General features: G+C 37.3%; 1 protein-coding gene across 1 annotated transcript in view; it reads right to left on the reverse strand.

The window, feature by feature from the left end:
- The window catches only part of Stam (signal transducing adaptor molecule), a 52,962-nt gene that overhangs the window by 7,586 nt on the left and 24,247 nt on the right, over positions 1 to 21,129 (reverse strand). Inside the window, exons 3-12 of the mRNA XM_052156874.1 lie at positions 16,272 to 16,347; positions 16,091 to 16,186; positions 14,670 to 14,816; positions 10,258 to 10,348; positions 9,707 to 9,899; positions 7,254 to 7,348; positions 3,567 to 3,655; positions 1,733 to 1,820; positions 1,288 to 1,342; positions 371 to 524 (exon numbers count right to left, since the gene is read on the reverse strand). Of these exons, the coding sequence (XP_052012834.1) occupies positions 371 to 524; positions 1,288 to 1,342; positions 1,733 to 1,820; positions 3,567 to 3,655; positions 7,254 to 7,348; positions 9,707 to 9,899; positions 10,258 to 10,348; positions 14,670 to 14,816; positions 16,091 to 16,186; positions 16,272 to 16,347 (1,084 nt within the window). The remainder of the gene's footprint in view (positions 1 to 370; positions 525 to 1,287; positions 1,343 to 1,732; positions 1,821 to 3,566; positions 3,656 to 7,253; positions 7,349 to 9,706; positions 9,900 to 10,257; positions 10,349 to 14,669; positions 14,817 to 16,090; positions 16,187 to 16,271; positions 16,348 to 21,129) is intronic.

Raw genomic sequence — 21,129 nt, forward strand, 5'->3', positions numbered from 1 at the left:
GACATTCTACTATCTGTAGATAGCAAAATTGTGTTCATGTGCTAAGAACAGTCGCACAATAACCAAAAAAACCTAGCACCTTCCATTTCATCAAATGCAACAGATTCACATCCAAATTCCAATAGTCTTCATTACAAGAATAAATACACAAGTTCTCACAGCTACATTTTATTATTTCATGCAGTTCAAAACCACTTGCAAACCCAGCTGCAGGGGATCCAGCACCCTCTTCTGACAACCAAGGGCATAGCATACACATGCAATATACATTCCCAAGCACACAGATACACAGGCATGCATTTTACAAAAACTCAAGACATTCCAAATACTCTCAAGTACACTCAACACCCCTGAGCTTTACGACACATACCTGGGAAGCAGAGACACCAGATGACTGCATGTAATACTGCTGATTCTGTAATTTTGCATACATAGAATACATTGGATCTTCATTCATTAACTTCGTATACAATGAAAGAGCTTCCATCACCTTCACATTTAGCTCTGAGAGTTCTGAATGTTTTCTGAAACATTACACATAATTTGGTTGTTAAATGATGTATTGCTCTAAACTATGACTCATCAAAATAACAAAAGTGATTAACAGAGAGGATAGAAAGGCCTTCTGTTGGCCCTGAGGCAACAAAAACTATTTCAGGTCATGATCCCATGCTGGAGCCCTTGACTTTACCTGAAACTGTCTAGATTTCCTCATTTATCAACAGACGGCCAGCCTGTGTGCTCTGGTAATGCTGCCTAGTGAGCACAACTATATAAGAAAGAGGAAGGCAGTGGAGGCCCAGGGAAGCCTGCTTTTCAAGAAAGGGCAAATGAGCCCAATCCTCACTCAGGGCAAGGTAAAAACCGTGCCTAAAGAATAATATGAGGTACTATCTGCGTAGGATGTAAGTGCACTAGTTGCATGCACCTGTAGAGAGAGGCCTGAGACACACACAGGTGTCTTTCCTCTATGCTCTCCACCTTTAGTTCTGAGACAGACTGAAGTTGAAGCTGAAGCCTGTCCAGTCACCGTGGCTGGCTGGGCAGAGGACCTCAGGGACCTATCAGCACCAGACTCTTCTTTCTCTGCTGGGTTTATAGGCACGCACCACCACACCCTGCTTCTCTGGGCTTTAAGGATCCAAACTCAGGTCCTGGCAGTTGTGTGGCAAGCTCTTTACCATCTGAGCCACCTCTGCAGTCTGCAGTACCTTTTTAAAAGGCAGTTTACTGAAATGGTTCCAGAGAGAAAGATACACAATTTAAATAATAGTTCAAGTTCTTTACCTATCAATATCTTCCAGCTTTTCATCAATGAGAGGTCCCATCTGGTGACACATTGCTAAGATGACAAGAAAGTAAACTTTTGAAAATATTCATATAATTAGAGAAATGAAAAGTTTAATGTGAAATAATAAAATTATTATCTTTCTATCAATAAAACCTAAAATAGATTTTCTTAAAATATAATAGTGACAATTTAAAATACTGACTTCAAAATATTTTTCCTATTATACAAGATTAAAAAGTTAAATAAAATAATTTGTATAGTAAGGTTTGTGATTTGAACTTCTACTCAAGATTCAATCAGCACATGAAAGGTGAGAAAGGCACAGGAAGAATGTGTAACGTTACATTTCTAGGATTACTCTCCAAACCCATCGTGGAACAGTAGGTTAAGAAAGCTCTCAGCTGATTCTTTGCTTGTAAGGTAAACAGAAAATTAGGTTACCTTCAAGATGAAGCAGCTCTGGTAAGTCTGGCTGATTATCACTGGGATCTGTACTTTGCAACATCTGTAACAACTGGTCCATTTTATCCTACAGAAATGGAATAGTTAATATCAAAAGCAACCAATCTCTATGAAACATTATGTTCTCACTTTGATAACTCAATCATGGATAGAAGATTAGGTTAATTTTCCATTTATATTTTAGCATCTTATGGATTCCTTTTAGCACCATGAGAAATCTGACCCTTTCATGCTATCCTTAGGTATTTCTCAAAATGTTCAGATCAGAACAGGACCATCCATTTAAACTCACAGGGCATAATCTCCGCCATCTCTTCTATCATGTTCGAGAATTTCCCTTGGTTTTAGAGCAGCTGTAGCTTAGCCACACAACAGTTGGAACATCCCTCTCAAGACAGCCTGCTTTGACTAACAACTCGGTCATTACTTCTCTCTGGCAGAGATTATGACAGCTGCTCTACACACAGAGCCCAGGCCTTCCACAGCTGTTCTTCTAAGTGTAGCTCAAAGGATTAACTCTGTTGTTCTCTTTCCATCAGCATTTCAGTTTGTCATAAAAGAAAGAATCTTGTCCTTTATTCCTTTTTTGTGGGAAATGATAGATCATAGCCACTTACTTGGGTCTATTTCAAAATCCTTTAATACTTAGAATGGAAGGAACTAAAAAAGGCAATTGCATATAAAAAAAAGATTTATCAAATTCTATAAAAATTATTACAAACTTCTCATATATACTTTCTATGCAGTAATGCTACTATACATAGGTACATTAAAAACTACAAATTCAAGGTAAAATTGTTATGGCAAACAAAGACTGTTTAAGAGATGAATTAATTGTTATATTGGAAGCAGAGGAAAGTTCCTGTCAAGGCAAATTAATTCTGTATTTTAAAATGGCAGGGAAGTGTTCTCACATACACCAAATTCAGGAATTATTACAAGAAATGAAGTCCTGAAAAGAGTGTTGTGCACTGGTCTATACCAGGAGCCAGAAATTAAGCATCAGACTGCACAATCTCTTTGGTAACTTAAGCACAAAGGCAGCTAGAAAATACATAACTGGATGTAGTGGTACTTGAAGTTTGGCCAGCATCCTGTATGGCTTGCTAATTCCATCATTCAATACTTTTACTATAAAGTAAATTTTAGTGGATTAATTATTTAGTTTTATCAATTCAATATAATATTGATTCTGCTTATCACAACAATACTATTAATAGGTGTGAATATAATTTAATAGTTATTGAGTACATGGAAAAACAGGTATTTTCACAGCGCACCAACAAATCTATAAAATCTACCATCTGTTCAAAAATTTCACAGTAGTTATTAACATGAAAAACACACAGATCCTTCAATTTGGAAGTACAATTCCTGAATATCTAAGCTAAGAAAATTAAACTAAATGTTAAAAAGGAAACAAACAAAAAACCCTCACTGTAATATTCTTTGTGATAGCAATTAAAATTAGAAATTGCCTAGGTGCCTAATAATTAAATGCAGCAATATAAATCCAATCTGTAAAACACTAGACAGGAATTCAAGTTCATTCTTATCTTATTATCCCTTCTTCCTCTCTCTAGCACTGGAGATTGGTTAAGTCTCACACATGCTGTACAAATGGCCTACTACTGAGCTATGTCCTCAACCCTCAGCAGAATCAAAATTAAGATTTTTAGTAAGGTAGAAATGAAGTCAAAGAAGCTGTAACAAAGATATATGCTTTGTCTAGATTGCTAACGTTCTCAGAACAAGAAAACAAGTAATCCGGCACACAGTGTCCATCATTACTATTAACAGGGAACTCACTCACCTCATCAATAAAGGCCGGTTCTGGTTCTGGTTCTATTGTCTCTATCTGAACATCATCACTAAATTGTACCGTCTTCTTCTCTGTTTTAACTGAAAAAATATATAAAAATCATATTTTCCTCAAAATAGATCTAAAAGTTTAAGTCCTTAATAGAGAATATGGAATTTAGAGACTATATAAGAAATAACTGAGAAGTAGACAGCTTAGACAACAGAGAACATTACTTGATAAAGCTGTTTAGATTTTCTAATTCTCTCTTGCAAAACTCTGTTTTCTATAAGAAATATTACTAAAACTAAGTTATGTTTCTTAAATTAAAAATTACCTACTTCAGAATTAGAAGTTTAATACTGGCAAATGTAAGTAAGTTCTCTAACTTAAAGCAACTGTTTCTAAATGACCAGACAATTCAAAAGAAAAATTGTCTTTGATAGAAATACCATGTCACTGCAATATAATTAACTGGAAAATTATCATGTCCCCTGGCGAGGCACTGGACTTTCTACCCAGAGAGTAGCATCAAGGCTCATGAAAAAACCATGTACGTGACACCTCAGGAGAAATCTGCACTGGCCAGCACATGAGCCTGGCTTTCTAGGTTCATTGTACTTACTAGTGATACACGACAGTAAGTAAGATTTAGCGAACTGGCCATATGCACATATTTCTCTTGCTCACCAAAGCAATCTTTGAAGGCCACTTAATGTAACTAAAACGTAAGGCTAAGGTTCATATGGCACCCTCCAAGTAACACAAAACACAGACAAGTTCTCGAGAAGGATCACCTGTTTTGGATTTTTGGTCCTTGTATCAGTGAGGTCAATTATACATAAAAATATTAGGAATAAAGATAAAAATGAAGATGCCACAGTAGGAGGAACGATGGACAGAAATAATAGATATTATACACCTCAATGTGCTCAATGAAATAGTAAATTTGCTCTGATGAATTTCCAAAACAATTCTAAAAAGTAACCTATTTTAAGAAAGGCTTAAAAAGTTTAGAAAGATTAAAATCTCTTGTACAAAAGAAAGCTAACAATCGGAATGCTGGATCTGAATGTCAGCTCCTCTTGTCTTAGAGCCCTACTCCTGGAATCTAGCTTGTGGCTTTGAAAAGTTGTTGTATGTTATGGGTTTTGGTATTGTTTCTTTAATTGCAAAGGTAAGGAACACATTCATGACATTCAAGTCACCATAAAGTAAAATTCTTTTTTTAAAAGATTTATTTATTTATTTATTTATTTATTTATTTATTTATCCTTCAGACACACCAGAAGCTATCATCAGATCTTATTACAGATGGTTGCGAACCACGAGCCCTGAAAGAGCAGTCATGCTCTTAACCGCAGAGCCATCTCTCTAGCCCCATAAAGTTAAAAAAAAAAAAAAAAAAAAAAAAGGTTGATTCATTTCCCACAGGGAAAGCAGACATCTGCGACAGACATTCTGCTTGCCATCCTGCACTATTAACAAGCAGAAACCTGGGACAGCTCTGCATTCGTTGCTGTTACCCAAAAGAAAACACATGGCAGACTTCGCAGAACTAATGAGACACAAGTTGCAGCCCCCTTACTCGTAGGAACTGATACTAAATGTTTATGATATGTTACTCACATATATATAGTGACATATTTTCACCACGTATGTCTCTAAAATCACATAAGTGAGGCATATGTGTGCATGTGACAGGTCAAGTGAGACTGGCTTCTGTTCCCTATAAAAGAACAATGCTACACACATTCTGCTAGCACGTTGTCTAAAGCTGAGGATGACGACTGAGTTATCTAAGTTCTGATTTTCCCGTCACTTTTACACTGTCCAGGAGGCTCACTGTAAAGCAGCACTGTCAGATAAAGACAAAGACTAACTGGCCACATATCGGACATATGATCTTGGCTCTATCTTGAAAAGAAGTCCAAAGAAGTTCTAAACTTGCCAACAGCTGACAGTGAAAAGAGCCCATTATAAAAAAACAAAACAAAACTCCAGAAGACCAGATTATTAAAAAACATGACACATTATGCAAAGCCATTCAAATATGGTTATACAGGCTTTTAAATACTAAAATACTATGCATACATGTCTGTCTGTGTTGTGTGTCAGTGTGTGTGCATGTAAGTGTGGTACCCCAGAAGGGCAGAGGTATTAGATCTCGTGGAGTTAGAGGTAGTGGTAAACCATTCAATGTGGGCCCTGGCAAACAAACATGGGTTGTCTGGAACAACATGTTTTACCTACCGACGCATCTCTCCAGTCCCCAAGTTTATGCAATTTTTAGTTTCAATGACTTTTTAGTTCTATCAATGGAGAACTGAATTAAAAGATAGATATCAAGATCTACCTCTATAAAACTGAAAATAACTATGTCTCAGTAACTATGAGAGAGAACCATTTTAAAGGTCTGCAATTTCAGACTTGCTAGTAAAGGCTTTTCTTTACTGTTAACATGCGTGTCCATGCCATATATTCTAGGAATATGCATATAGTATATATTGTAGTTAAGATTCAGTACCAGGTGCAGAAAAGCTAAGACAAAGATCCTTAATTTTTCTGTCAACTAAAGAGGAACGACAGACCTGTGGCATTTAACTAATTTTGAATCCTTCTACCTATGATTACAGAAAGAAAAAGTGAGATATCCTGGCAGATAAACATAGCTTAGCAATTTATATATAAAAGATCTTTTAAGATCCTGAACCTTTAAGTTCTATTAAGTTAAAGATTTCTATTAGTAAGTCTTTCAATATTTAACATATTTTTCTGCTCTCTTAAGAAAAAGAGTATTTTGACTTTCCCATTTCTCTGGTGATTCCTCCAGACTCTATAGACAGGACACAGCATTGTTAAAGGTCCCTGGCAATGTTATCTCCTACTTACATTACAGCTGCCAGTACTATAGTTTTTCTCTATGATCACACTTGTTTTGTTTTCAATTTAGCAAGGATTTGAAGTCAAACATAAAAAGTCTTTATGTGAGCCGGGCAGTGGTGGTGCACGCCTTTAATCCCAGCACTTGGGAGGCAGAGGCAGGTGGATTTCTGAGTTCGAGGCCAGCCTGGTCTACAGAGTGAGTTCCAGGACAGCCAGGGCTACACAGAGAAACCCTGTCTCAAAAAAAAACAAAAACCAAAAAAAAAAAAAAAAGCTTTATGTAATTGATTAAATAGATTTTACCTACTTTCTGCAAATAATGACAGGGTGTGGCCATTATGTGACTTACAGGCTGTACTGAAAAATCTAGGATTCTGCTAGGAAACAGAATCTATAAAGTTCAGGTAACAGGAAAAGACTTCACATCGCGCACGAACCTCATGGATTTGGATTTGTCCTTTTATGGCACCGGTTCAGAAGGACAGATAATAATGCCTGGCAGACATAGGATTTTAATTCTTAGATTATTTCTTGTAAGAATTTCTATTTTATTTATTTGATTTTTAAAACAAGGTGTGATTAAGTAGCTCTGAGTAGCCCTCACTTGGCTGTGTAGCAGCACTCCTTCACGTCCTAGAACTGCAGGAGTGTTGGGATTACAAGCATGCACCATAATGCGCACCTTGGAATTTCACTGTTAAAAATACCTAGAGGCAAAACACTTAAGTCATTTGTCTATAAAGCTGAGCTAACTCAGCTTTCATCAAGATTATGGGTTATCTATCATACACCAAAAGTCTGAAAAGTACTTACTCATTTCTGGTTCAGCAGTAAGATCTGCAGTTACAAAATTAGAAGGAAAAAGCCCCATGCCTTGATGGGTTTCACCTTTCCACCAGTTGGGATCACTGTAACAAAAAGAAAGAATGTTTCATCATTAAGAAGGACTTATTCCTGTATTCCTAGTATTTGTCCTGCATTATCACCACAATCCAATAAAGAATGAGCAGTCTATCCTCACAAACAGGAAGTGAGGATCTCCAGCGGCACCATCAGTTAGTGTGAAGTTCGAACACAAACAGGAAATGAGCCCCGTCAAGAGAAGCCACAGTTCTTTCCCTCAGAAGACTCCTGAGAAGCCAATAAAAAGCTATGAACAGTGTAGTGATCAGAATCTGCCATGCTTTCCTGGTACTATTATGGCCTTGCATGGATTCCTAACAGTATAGCAGAGACTCGAATGCTGGATTTTAATTGTCTTACATTTTGTAACTGTTCTCCTCATAAGGACGGACCTAAAAAATGCTTCAGTTTGTCAATCCTCACATGTAATGCTTATATGTAAACCTTCACATGTCAGTCTCTACTGAGCTCCTGGCTATAGGCAGTTTCCCTCCTATGGGATTTCATTTTCTTGCAATCAGATACTCTATTTTAGCCTTTAATGCCATGGACATTATACACTTTTCTCATTTCTAGCTTTGACGCTGGTTAACAGAGGAAGTCAATCAGGGTATTATTTATTTTAAATGAGAAATGTTTAATACTGCTTATTTCCTTCAGAATGTTTTAAGTAGTGTGGATCAGATGCATTTATCTTTCAAAAGTAAACAAAGCCTGCATCATTCTCAACTTCAAAACCCACTAAAAACAGAACAAACAAACAAAAAACAAAGCTATGAACTCTTTCCCCCCAAAAGAGGCCCTGGGCTTGTAGTCAAGAGTGTCAGGGAGTCATTTGAGTATCTATGTAAGAAATCTTTGATGCTACCTGTAGTACAAAATGGATAACAAAACTGTCCCCAGTGCCTACTGTAGAAAAAGCCAGCAGGTGTTTAATAATAAACACTTTTCCAAAGAAGGAATGACCAAGTTGCAATGCTAGCTAACCTACTTAAGTTTTACACTAGTTTGGCTTCATTCAGACCAATGATAATATTAATGATCTGAATGTCTATCTTCCTAAAATCCACGTGCTGAAATCTTGTCAGTGTCAGAAGAGGGGCATTTGGAAGGTGATTAAGTCATGAAGGCAGAATTTTCTGAATGGACTGATGACATAAGAGATTCCTGGTCTCTTCTTTGCCCCTGCTGCTACATGTGACAGCTTGGTGAACACACACAGCTGTGTCTGAACCAGAAGGGGCCTCACCAAGGGCCAAATAGGCCAGAGCTTGGACTTTTTCAATCTCAGAACTTGGAGAAGTAAATTTCTTTTGTTTAAAAAGACTACAGCAATAAAATTTAAAACAAAAAGCCTTTAAAAATAACCTTTATCAATCCAAATTCTTTTTTAAAAAGCAGTTACAAATTCTAATGCTTTATGATTCACTTCACCTAAAAAATCATATGGGTAAACTCTAAGAAACTGAAATTGTGTAGTTCTCCCATGATATCATAAGCATAAACTTATTAAGTTTTATATGGATATATGGTTCTCTATGGATACTATCAAAGGATCATAAACTTCTTCAAATAAATCCACCATATCTTTAAAACTTTAACCTTTTAAAAAATTAACAATTTAAATTATTGGATGTAGCAAAACAAAACAGGTTTCTAAAACAAAAGTTATTTAAGTACCATAAATTAGGGGGAAATTATACTACAAAATGTGTCTGTAGGGCTGGAGAGATGGCTCAGTGGTTAAGAGCACTGAGTGTTCTTCCAGACGTCCTGAGTTTAATTCCCAGCAACCACATGGTGTCTCACAACCATCTGTAATGGGATCAGCTGCCCTCTTCTGGTGAGTCTGAATACAGCAACAGTGTACTTACTCACATAAAATAAATAAATAAATCTAAAAAACAATAGCAAAATAGGCTGGTGAGATGGCTCTGTGGTTAAGAGTGCATGTCACTCTCCCAGAGGACCCAGGCTCAGTTCCAGTGTCCACATGGCTGCTCATCTCCCAATCCTTCCCACAACAATCCACTAACTAGGGACCAAGTTTTCAAACACATGAATTTGGGGGGAGGGAGAATGACAGCGGCATTGCTTCCAAGTATACAAACTCAGGCCTTCAAACTGGTGAGACAAGGACTTTTACTCACTCACTGATACATTTCTCACCTGACACCTTAAAAAAAAATAAATTATTAAAATAAAAAATGAGTCTATATAGTATGAGGCAGCAAGTTAATGTCACCTAAAAGATCTAGTCAATATTTGGATTATGTTTGGTAATTACATTCAGTAAAATATTAAAGCAAGGGTATTAGGGAATATATTTTTACAAGAGCGTTCAATGTGTAATTAACTATTACCTGTCATCAAGGACTGTAATAATTTCTCCAGCTTTAAAAGTAAGCTCATTATCCTCAGCAGCTTCAAAATCATACACGGCACGAACCTTTCTGCCTTCGTGCTGGTGGTTAGCGAGGAGAGTAGAGGTACTGGGGTACAACGTGGAGAGGGAGGCTGACTGCTGCCTCTGTTCCTTGAGGGACAACTCGATAGCTGCAAACAGTGAGATTTTAAAGACCTCAAATGTTAATGCGGTCAACAATACACTGAAAGGATTATTTTCCAATAGTGTAACAGGAGAGGAGGGCATATCCTCATACAATAACAAATGGTTAGCAGTTATATACGCTCACTCATTACTGAAAAAAATAAAAAGAACTTTTAAAAATGTATGGCATTTTAATTGAAAAAAGTACAATTAAAGTTATTCATAGGTAATAGACTCCATTTAAAAAAAATAAAGAAGCTCTGCTTTATCTGAAGATATTTCCTTTATCTGTAAATAGCTAAAATATATTATTCAGTCAGAGACCTGTCTTCTTCCCTCCCCTTCCAGGATTCACAAACTCACCTTTTGCTAAATCTTCTTCTTCCTTTTTGGTAGCCACAGTACCAGGGTCTTTGGCGACCAGAGCTGGGCTTGCTTTAGCTTGCTCTGCAGCCTATCACACAGAGAAAAGGGTGTGAGGGTCATTCTCAAAATGTCTTATGTGTATATCTAACCTAAAATCTCCTATTCCTCTGCTACAGATTTCTCAAGAAGAAAAGACGCCCAATCTGGAAGGCTTTCCACTTGAAAGAAGAAGGAGCATCAGAAATGAAAAGTAAAAAAACCACTGGACAGGTAGCTAGACCACCTGCACTTCTCCAGACTGATATAAAACCAATAAACTAAAAACAACATGCAAGACAGAAAGAAAAACAAAAACAGTATTTTATAATTTTAGAAAAATTCCAGAATCAAAAAAGGAAAGGAATGGTAAGAGAAAATCAGAAATTTTTTAATACAAATTTAATAGTTGTATCTTACTGTTTCTTTTCAGATCAAAAGGCAGAAAGTAATATACATGTGCTAATATTTATAAATAACAATATAGTAAAAACTAATTTGTAAACTCAAATACAAGCACCTTTGGCAGTGTGTTAACGCTTACCGTTAATTATATTATAAACAAAACAATGTGCAGATAAAAATGTGGGCTAATTCCTATGTCAGGAATTAGAAGCTTCTAAAGCCTTCATGGCCTCAGAATTTGATACTGTCAATGCGGATCAGAATGCAGCCTATTTTGCCAATTTCCTTTTCAGTGTCCAGCCCAGAAGCTGACAGTGGTTGCTGAGCAGACTACACACTACAACCAGTATATCTGCGGCCCACATGTGTTCTAGTTACAGTGCTCCGCTTGGTTCATTCTGCCCCATCACTTTGTGGTTGATCCCTGCTGAGTTTGAACAGCCAGTCAATAAGTAGCTGACAAATCACTCTCTCCATGAAACATCCCTATGCCCTTAGTCCAGTACTTGTCAACCTCTGGTACTTAAAGAAGGATTTGGAACAAGGTAGTATAAGATAGGTAACTAAAATTATAAGTTAAGGATCAGGAAAACATGGCTTCGAATTCCACATCACACAAACTAACCATAGGCTATCAGGTGTCCTTAGCCATGTGACACGCTTCATGCCTCAACTTCCCAATAAAGTCAGGATACTTAAGAGCACTTGGTTTTCATATCTTACTGTCATTAGTTTTCATATCTTAGCTATGTTAGTTAGCTAAGGTCCTGGGTTAACATGTGCAGCTTCTAAAGCCAGATGAGGAGGATCATCCTTGGTTCAAAGCAGAAGTATAACATTCATATCAATAATGTATATAGAGGTAATTCATATGACAACTACAATACAAGGCATGTTGAGGGACAGAGTAAATGAAATAGCAAATGATATAACACTGATTTGATTTCAAATCATTAAAAAAATATTCCAATCAATTAAAGTGAAATTAACAGAGTAAGCACTGGGGTTACACAGAAAAAAGAAAGAAAGAAAGAAAGAAAGAAAGAAAGAAAGAAAGAAAGAAAGAAAGAAAGAAAGAAAGAAAGAAAGAAAGAAAGAAAGAAAGAAAGAAAGAAAGAAAGAGAGAGATAGAGAGAGAGATAGAGAGAGAAAGAGAGAGATAGAGAAAGAAAGAAAGAAAGAAAGAAAGAAAGAAAGAAAGAAAGAAAGAGAAAAAAGAAACGAAAGAAACAAAGAAAGAAAGAAAAAGAAAGAAAAGAAAGAAAAGAAAAGAAATGAAGCGAAATGTAAAATTATAAGAATCACATATTTACTACTCAGGACAACGGCTGATGAAGGCCATAAATTTCAGCTTCTATTGTAACTTGAGTTTCTGTCTTTCCCATCAGAGCATATGTTCCTTAAGGGAATGTGTCTATTATAAGCAATGAATAAAATGTGTGTTGAGTGTACTGCATGGCAAACAACCAACTGTCAACAAAATATAGTTGTGACTTGTTACTTACTGTATTATCCATTATCAGATTCCCAGGAAGGTTTTCTTTAGTTCCATATGCTCATTTAAATGTAAGTTTAAAATCTTTTAATTCTGACCCATTCCTACTTAGATCTTAGATGTTTACTATACATGTCTTGCGAGTTATAAGAAACTTGGTCAGAGACAGCCTTTACTATTTATATGATTTTTTCATTACTTGTTAGAACATAACACACAGGGAAATGGATGCTTTACATTCTTTAAAGAAACTCTCTACCAGCTGAGAGGCAAGCTCAGAAAGAAGTCACATAAGCTCTGTGCAATTCAGTTTCTCTCATGAGAGCCATTGGCTAACCAAGATACCTATCACTAACTAGGTTGGCCATGCTTGTCCTCTACCACAAACAGCATCGTGCGCTAACAGAACTGCAGCGTGAGTCAGTGGGAAGTACGATTCCACAACAGGTTTATGCAATCTTCTATCTTTGAATAAAAATATGTATTTAGAAAAATCTCTATCTTCAGAAGCTGTTGCTAAGTGTGCTCTAATAAAAATCTAGTCTAATCAAACTATAGCAAGGACCTCAGCAGCTAAACTAAGGAGACTCTGTAGTTGGACCTTTATTATTTATTTGTTTTTCATTAAACACATCTTTATAGCTTCTAATGATAAGTTTTTCAGAAATAATAAAACACAGTCACTAGTCTTTCAGATTCTACTTTCTATGCAATTAGCTGAAAGAATAATTAAAATAAGAATGGTTCTCCTATGTATCTATAGGAAAACCTTCAGTCTAGGTTTTCTATATTTGAAATAACTTGAGCAAAAGATCAATGTAATTTCTATACCAATCAACAATAAATGTTTTGCCACTGTCCATTACACTTGCTGACCCATGAAGCCTGTTCTAAACACAAGTGCATCCACTAAAGCAGGCAAGAGCAAATGGTGTAAAAACGCTTGGCTGAATTATCCAGAGTGTGGTGTTCCTCCTCCAGTGACTCTCAGAATCAGTTCCTTCACATGTAAAAAGAAGGGGTTACATTGGGGAACCTCTGAAGTTGCTCCCTTAAATATCTAAGATTCTACACTAACGACAAAGACTCCATGTCAACACATCATTAGTGTTTCCTTCCCTTCCAGGGCAATTCCATGTGTGGTGGAGAACTGTTTACACTTGCACTAGGCTGTGCCCCAAGAGCAGACTTCTCAACTTCTGTGCACATGGAAAGCATCTGGGCATCTTGGTAATGCAGACAGCGAGTCCACAGAAGTGGAGTGGTACCTCAGAGGCTACAGCCCTGATAATCCTTCCAGTCATCCTGATGATAATGGTCAACAAATCACATGCTAAGTAACAAAAGTTCTAGAACAGGTATAGAAAATGCAAGTCTGCTCTGCATTTCCCTCCAGTGCGTCTACTCTTTGATAGACATTGTTTCTGGTATCAATTTATAGTACCTTGGATTGTTCAACATAAAATCAATCATTACTTTTAAATTTTCAAAATTACTAATAAAATCCAGATATTACTTATGAATGAGTAAAGATGTATCACCATAGACTTAGTTTAAAAACCATTCTTTTTAAAGCAAAGAGCTAATAATCCAATCGCTTCCTTCTCTCTTCGGTATCTTTCTAAGTCTTTACATCTAGACAAATGTTTACAATTTAATATAAAGTGGTCAACAGTCAGAAGGTATGCTCTTCACAGAAGAGGTAGCTCGTTCGTAGTCTCACATAACTTGCTAGAACCTGTCCAATCCACTCAGCAGGAAATGAGAACATACTCAAGTACCATACCTACTCTTTAGCCAGCCCACATTGGTTAAATACCCTCTAAGGATGGTTACCCAGAATAGAAAAGACTGTAAAAGATGCCCCTTGATTTTTTTCCTATCTGACACAAATCAGAAATCCACAGCGGTGTGTGCAAGAGGAAAGCTAGCCTAACACAGTCAGTCTTTTATGGGGAAAGAAGGCTGGGGCTCTACTTAACAAATGGGTCATTTCATTGCTTCTTTTTCCACTGGCCACTCATATTTCCTCAATTTAAATAAAGGTATTCATAAATTTCTCAATAAAAAGACAGACTAATTTTAAGCTATCGTTCTTTGTAGATAAAGTAATAGCATTAAAAGCATTTAACAAGAATGTCCTTTGTTACCTGAGCCAATGCAATTTTGTTATAGTCAAACTGAATAAAGAATTTCAACTACGAAACATTAAAGCAATTGCTTTCTGAAGGGGAAGGGCTAGGAAAGGCACACTAGTATTCTACAGCTAGTTTGTGTGTGTGTGTGCGCACGCGTGCTCGAGGGAGGAAGGGAGAGCGGGTGGGAGGATGGGAGGATCCTCTAAATAAAATGTTATCAGCAAACCATGCTATAGCACTAACTATAAATTTAAAAGAAAGGAGGGGAAATTTAAACAGACATAGCTACTTTAGAAGCAAAATTAAACTGTAACATACATAACTTCATGAAATACCTGAGAGCCAATAGCTGGGAATGTTACACCTTGTTCCTTAAGGTTCTTGATCATTGCCGATATAAGACTAAGCTGTGGATCATTCTTAAATTCATCTGTCCATTCAACCATAAGAGCCTTCAATTTTTCACATACTTTAGGATGACCCTAAGGAACAAGAAAGAAAAAATAATGATAAAACACCAGTTTTCTGATACAGTTAATTTTCTATTGCAATAGACTATACATGTGAAAATAAAACATCTATAAATTAACTTTCTTACCATAAAAAATAAGAAAAATATTATTGCCTATATCTCACTTAACTGGTACATTAAATGTGTAACAACTTATTTTGGAGATCAGAATGACAGGATTTTTCAGTATAATTTTATGCATCAGCACAATGAAGAAAAATTACGTATTTCCATTGCTATTTGTATTTCTTTTGCTATTTATATTTTTAAAAAACTGCAAGGTGAGTTTACACTAACAAGTATTAACATGAGCTGATATCCCTGAAACTGAGTGCTTCTTAGTTTAGAATCACAACCAGCCCAGTCTTGGCTTGGGGGCAGTTCCCAGATACTGCCACAATATCAGGGGCAACTCCATCTAAAAGTCTGGCCCAAAGTAATAATAATACAGTAGGATAGCCAGTCATGCAGTATCCCTGATTACATAAGATGAAGATTTAATAGGACCTTAAATTCTAGCAGTTTCCTTTGATGGATTCTACATTAGGGAAATGCCATCGTGGGTACAAAAATGGTACTTTAAAAAAAAAAAAAGACCTTGAGGTACACTGGTATTCCATTAAACAATGGAGAGCTACTTGAAGCAATCCCACTAAAATCAGGGACAAGACAAGGCTGCCCAGTCTCCCAGAATCTATTCTAGCTAGAGCAATTAAGACAACAAAAGGAGATCAAGGGGATACAAACTGGCAAAGAAGAAGTCAATGTAGCACTATTTACAAATGATATGATAGTATATATAAATGACCCCAAAAATTCTACCAGAGAGCTTCTATAGCTGCTCAAACAAATAAGTAGCCTTCCTTTATACAAATGATAAACAGGCTGAGAAGGAAAATAGGGAAACAACTCCCTTCACAATAGTCACAAATACTATAAAATATCTTGGGTTACTCTAGCCAGAAATGTATCTTTTCTTATCAAATGAAAATATAGAAAAATCCTAAACCTACTACAATGTGGCTTACAGAAGAAGAATCAATATAAAAATTTATGTGGATCTATAGTCTTTTTAAGGAAACACAGTTCCTACAATCTAGGAACATACACACACACACACACACACACACACACACACACACACACACACACACACATTCTCTTTGGAATTCAAAATGGGAAGAACTTAATAATAAAAAACACAAAGAAAGAAGACTTCCTGATTCTGGACATAATGCTCCTTACCTTATTTAATACGTTGCTTACTTCACTAGCAAAGTCTCTTGAACACACTTCTAAGTGAAATATTTTGCCACAGTTTGATACACATGCTCCTAGAAGCTGTAAGGATAGAGAGATTAAAAGGGTTCAGTGCTAAAAGATAAGTAAGCAGTGCTGCATACTTACTTATAAGGAAGCTACTTACGGTTAAAGCTTGCATAGCAACATGGGGGTCTTTATGGTTCACTCTTCTCATAATAGAACGAAGACAATCTTTAGGTCTAAAAAATGAGAAGTTTAACAATTAATAATACATCTAGCTCCCTTTAATTAGTGTATAAAACAGAAGATACTATACAAGGGTTTGATTATTAACGACATCTGCAAACAATATGCTAGCTCCTATAAGCTTTCCAAAGGGAACACATTTTCTTGCTTAGTAGACATAGATGAGGCATTTCGATCTAATTCTGCATTAAGAACTGTGGGTAAAATGGAAGTTTAAGTCTGACAGAATAAATGCAACAAGATTCATATTCCTACTATACACAATTATAAAATTAGAGAATGCATATGAAGTATGTACTGAGAAATGCTGCCCTGGAGTGTTGGTAGTGATGGAGCTCCTCCCTGTCCCGCCCTGAGCAGAGCCAGCCTGCTCCGCTTTCCCTGGCTTGCACGGCTATGAGCAATCCAAAGCACACAGGTCCAGAGATGCAACAAGAACTGATGAAATAATACAATCAGGCAAGGACAATAATCATGGCGTAGACAAGGACAGTGCAGGAGTCGCCATAGTTCCTAATGAGGAACAAGTGCAGAGGGATCAGAGGTGTAACCCACCCATGGTAAAAAAGCCTGTGTCATGGAAAGAAGCTCAGGAGCTGTGACATAGAAACACATACCACACCCTTTGTACCAGGGATAAATGTCCAATTTTCTGCTCAAAGCTGCTGAAAATAACTGTGTTACAAACTCAGTGACCTACCAAAAAAAATTTTTTGGGCTAACTACTAGAAAGATAACAGAGACAGACACCATTAGGCATCCAGACCAACATTTAATTCTTGAAATTTTTATTATGGGCAGCAGTTCTGGTTATGTAAAGCAATGAAGGAAACAGTTGGCCTTTGTCTTCTGTTTCTGAGGTGCTAGGGACTGATCATAGTACTTTTATGATAGAGAGAAGCACTCTATAACTGAGATACACCCCCAATCTACATTTGTATTACTTTTTATTCTATATTTCTCTGCTTCATTTTTTCTCTCAATCCATTATTTTAAAACTACTGTAAATGAAACCCAAGCAGATGTGCAGGTAGGTCAGCGACAGAGTGCCTAGCATGGTCTGAGTGACCCCCATCACTGCAAACTAATTATAAAATTAGAGAATGCATATGAAGTATGTACTGAGAAATGCTGCCCTGGAGTGTTGGTAGTGATGGAGCTCCTCCCTGTCCCGCCCTGAGCAGAGCCAGCCTGCTCCGCTTTCCCTGGCTTGCACGGCTATGAGCAATCCAAAGCACACAGGTCCAGAGATGCAACAAGAACTGATGAAATAATACAATCAGGCAAGGACAATAATCATGGCGTAGACAAGGACAGTGCAGGAGTCGCCATAGTTCCTTAATATAAGGTGTTTGGGGACATCAGGTTTGGCAGTAATGAATAATAATTCACAAGAAGGAAACAAGTCAGATAAGCCCCAAGTTTGATGCAACTTTCTACCTCCAGACGCTTTCTATTCTTTAGCACATACTTTTACTTAAACACAGTTTCTAGATCACAGAACAAGGAAGGTGATTCTGAAAATAGTGTCACTGAATCAAGCAGAAACATTAAAAACCAGGAAGCCTATGAAATCTAGAAATCATAGGATGGAAAAGAAGGTACTGACTGCATCAAGAGAGAATTCCAGAATCTGAGAGATGATCTAGTCCACAGAGCACCTGTCACATGTGCATGAAGCCCTGAGCTCAAATGACCCAGCCAGCCTAGCAAATGTGCTGAAGTCTGGATTCACTAAGGACCTGTCCTAAAAACAAGGTAGAAAGTGCCTAGAGAAGACACCTGACACCATCTTCTGGCCTCCACAAGCACACCCACACATATACATCATATACATGTGAATACATATGTACCAAACACACACACAAATTATAAAAAGTTAGAGAATTAATTTAAATAAACTAGATTTCTCAATCTGCTACAATGTGAGCTGTTTCACTCTGTCCCTACCCTGACGAACTGAAACCCATGAAATTATGAACCTATACAGTTAGAAGCGGGGTTGCTGCTATGAGTTGTCATGATACGATTTAGAACTCATTACAAAGCTGTGGGAGAAATTTGAAAAAGCTTCAAGATACAAGTTAAGAGTTCTGCAAGGCTGTAAGCAGAGCTCAATGGGAAGCCCTGATGTGAGCTTAGACTGCTACAGAATATAGACAGTAGAGGCTGTGCTCAAGAGGCTTCACACAAGAAGGAAGGACTCCACAGGGTATGGGGTCAGAGGCCATTTGTGTTACATTCTGGCAAGGACCTTGCTACATTTAGTCTTATCCTTAGGCTTTATGGAAGGTTGAACTTCAAAGGGGTGGAGTACTTAATCTGCTTGAGGATATTTCAAGCCAGGCCACCATTCAGGCTGTAACATGATTACTGCTACCTTTAGCCAAATTTACATAGAATCACAATAGAAAACACAACAGAAAGGCCCAGAAAGTTTGCAGTTTGCTCAGAAAGAAACTGGACAAAGTTGAGGTCAGAAAATTATGGTTACTTAAGAGACTGAAACTACTGAAAAATTGGACACATACTCTACATCAGTACAATAGGAAAAATACTTAAAGCACTCTGAATTAGTCGCACCATACCCTACATTTGACTCTGCTTTAAGAAGAGTTCTAGGGCATCCAGGCACAGAAGGCAGCCCAGGAACCTCATCGTGCATATGGACACTCTATGCCTATAGTCCAAGGGGAGCCAAACACTCTTCAAGATGGCAAAATTCCTTGGTGATGGTTTTGCAAAGAAACTAAATCTGAGAATTTTATGGTCATAAAAGCTTCTCTCCAGATTTCAAAGGAATGCTTGGGAAGCCAGGGAAAGGGTCAAGATCCCTAAAGACTGTAATTTGTGCATCTGTGACAATGGGACCTGAACGACAGCAATGCAGATCCTAGGAAGTCAGTGATGCCAAGAATGTGGGATGAAAGTCAAGGTTAAGTCACATGCAGTAAGTGGAGTCAACCCGAGAGAGACCACAGAAGCAGAAAAGCAAAGGTCATGGGGGTGGGGCTTACCACTAAATGGGAGAAAATGTTTTCTAGTTATACATCTGGCACAGGATTAATAAACAGAATACCCAAGAAGTTAAAAAAAACTAAACATTATGAAAACAAGCTGATTAAAAATCGGGTATGGAACTAAATAAAGAGTGCTCAAGAGAAGAAATATAGGTGACTATTAAACGTTTCATAATTTTTAAAATATCCTTAGCAATGAAGGAAATGCATATTTCAATTACCTTAAAATTCCATTTCACCCCAGTCAGAATGGCCACCAAGAACAATGGCAACAAATGTTTGTGCATCATGGAGCATCCTTTTACACTGCTGGTAAAAATGTAAAGTAGTGCAGCCACTTCAAAAAACAACCTGGAGGGTCCTCATTAAACTAGAAATAACATTAGCATGACTCATCTATACCACTCCTAGGCATATAACCAAAAAAATCTATGCTCTATTTTCAGAGACACTTGTACATACACATTCATCACGACCCTCTTGTCAAGCAAGGCATTGGTGTCAGCCTAGACGCACATCAATTAGTGAGCAGGACATCAATTAGTGAGCAGGAAATGTAGTACATACGCAGTGAGTTCTATTCAGTTGTAAAGGAAAATAAAATCTGAATTTTCCAGGAATATGGATGAAACTAGCATTTGGGGTGGGGGGTGCGGGTAACTGAGTAAAGTAATCCTCACCCAGAAAGGCAGATGTCACATGTTCTCTTTGCTAAAGGATCCCAGCTTCAATTTTAAGGGTTTTATGTTTAACTTAAGAGTACTTGTGGAAGTCATGAAACTAGAAAGAGGTCAGGTTTAGTGTACAGAAAGGATCTTAGGGCGAAGGAGTGTAAAACAGGTAAAAATAAAAGGTCAGAGGGGAATTAATTGAGGCAGAAAGTTAAAGATGGAGGGAAAGGATGGAGAAAATGGGGACAGGAACAAATAAAAACATACAGGGGTATGAAAAAGGTCATATAAAAACTACAATCTTCTAACCCAATTAAAAAATAAATGTTTGAAGGGGGATACCTTGCATGGCAAGATAATAAACAAAAATCCTAGTGCTAGTGTGGGAAATCTCCGTAAATTGGTCAGTTGGTCAGTGAGGACCCAGAGGCTTCAAAACAATATAATCTCCTTTCTTTCCAACTGGTTGCCCACCAGAGCAGGACTTACTGACATTATATATCTTGGGTGCAAGATGTAGAGAAATAAAACTGTGCTGAAAACCTTCCCTGCTTTTGATCTTTCAAACTGCAGGAGGGCACTATAAGGCTACTGGGTAAAGACGAAAACTATCAACAATCTCACTCAGCAGTTAACTCCATATACTACAAAACAAAGCTGTCAAGCAAAATGTGCCCACGTGTGCAAGAGTGAGCAGCACAGCTGTTATGTGGGATGGACTGGGTCTGAGGCCCACTCCACAGAAGAGAAAACTCATGAGGGAAATTACCACTGATGTTAATTTAAGTTAGATAGACATAATGTTAAATTGCCTTCTAAATATCTGAATTATACCCTTAGACAAAGGCTACTCTCAACCCTAATGAGAGAAGCTTATCTTTCCGGTAATGAATGTCTTAGCAGTGAATGCAGAGACTCAAGACTCTGAGGGTAAGTAACTGAGGAGGGCTCAGCCCTTAACAATTCATTTCTCATCTTCTGGACACAAATAAAATCATGAACTCACAGCACACAGTTAATTGCACTGGACTGCATGAAAAGCCTTCTCAATACTCTGTTGTGAATGGAGGCTAGAATCACGGGA

This window comes from Apodemus sylvaticus, chromosome 14, assembly GCF_947179515.1.
Source record: "Apodemus sylvaticus chromosome 14, mApoSyl1.1, whole genome shotgun sequence".
Classification (NCBI taxonomy): domain Eukaryota; kingdom Metazoa; phylum Chordata; class Mammalia; order Rodentia; family Muridae; genus Apodemus; species Apodemus sylvaticus.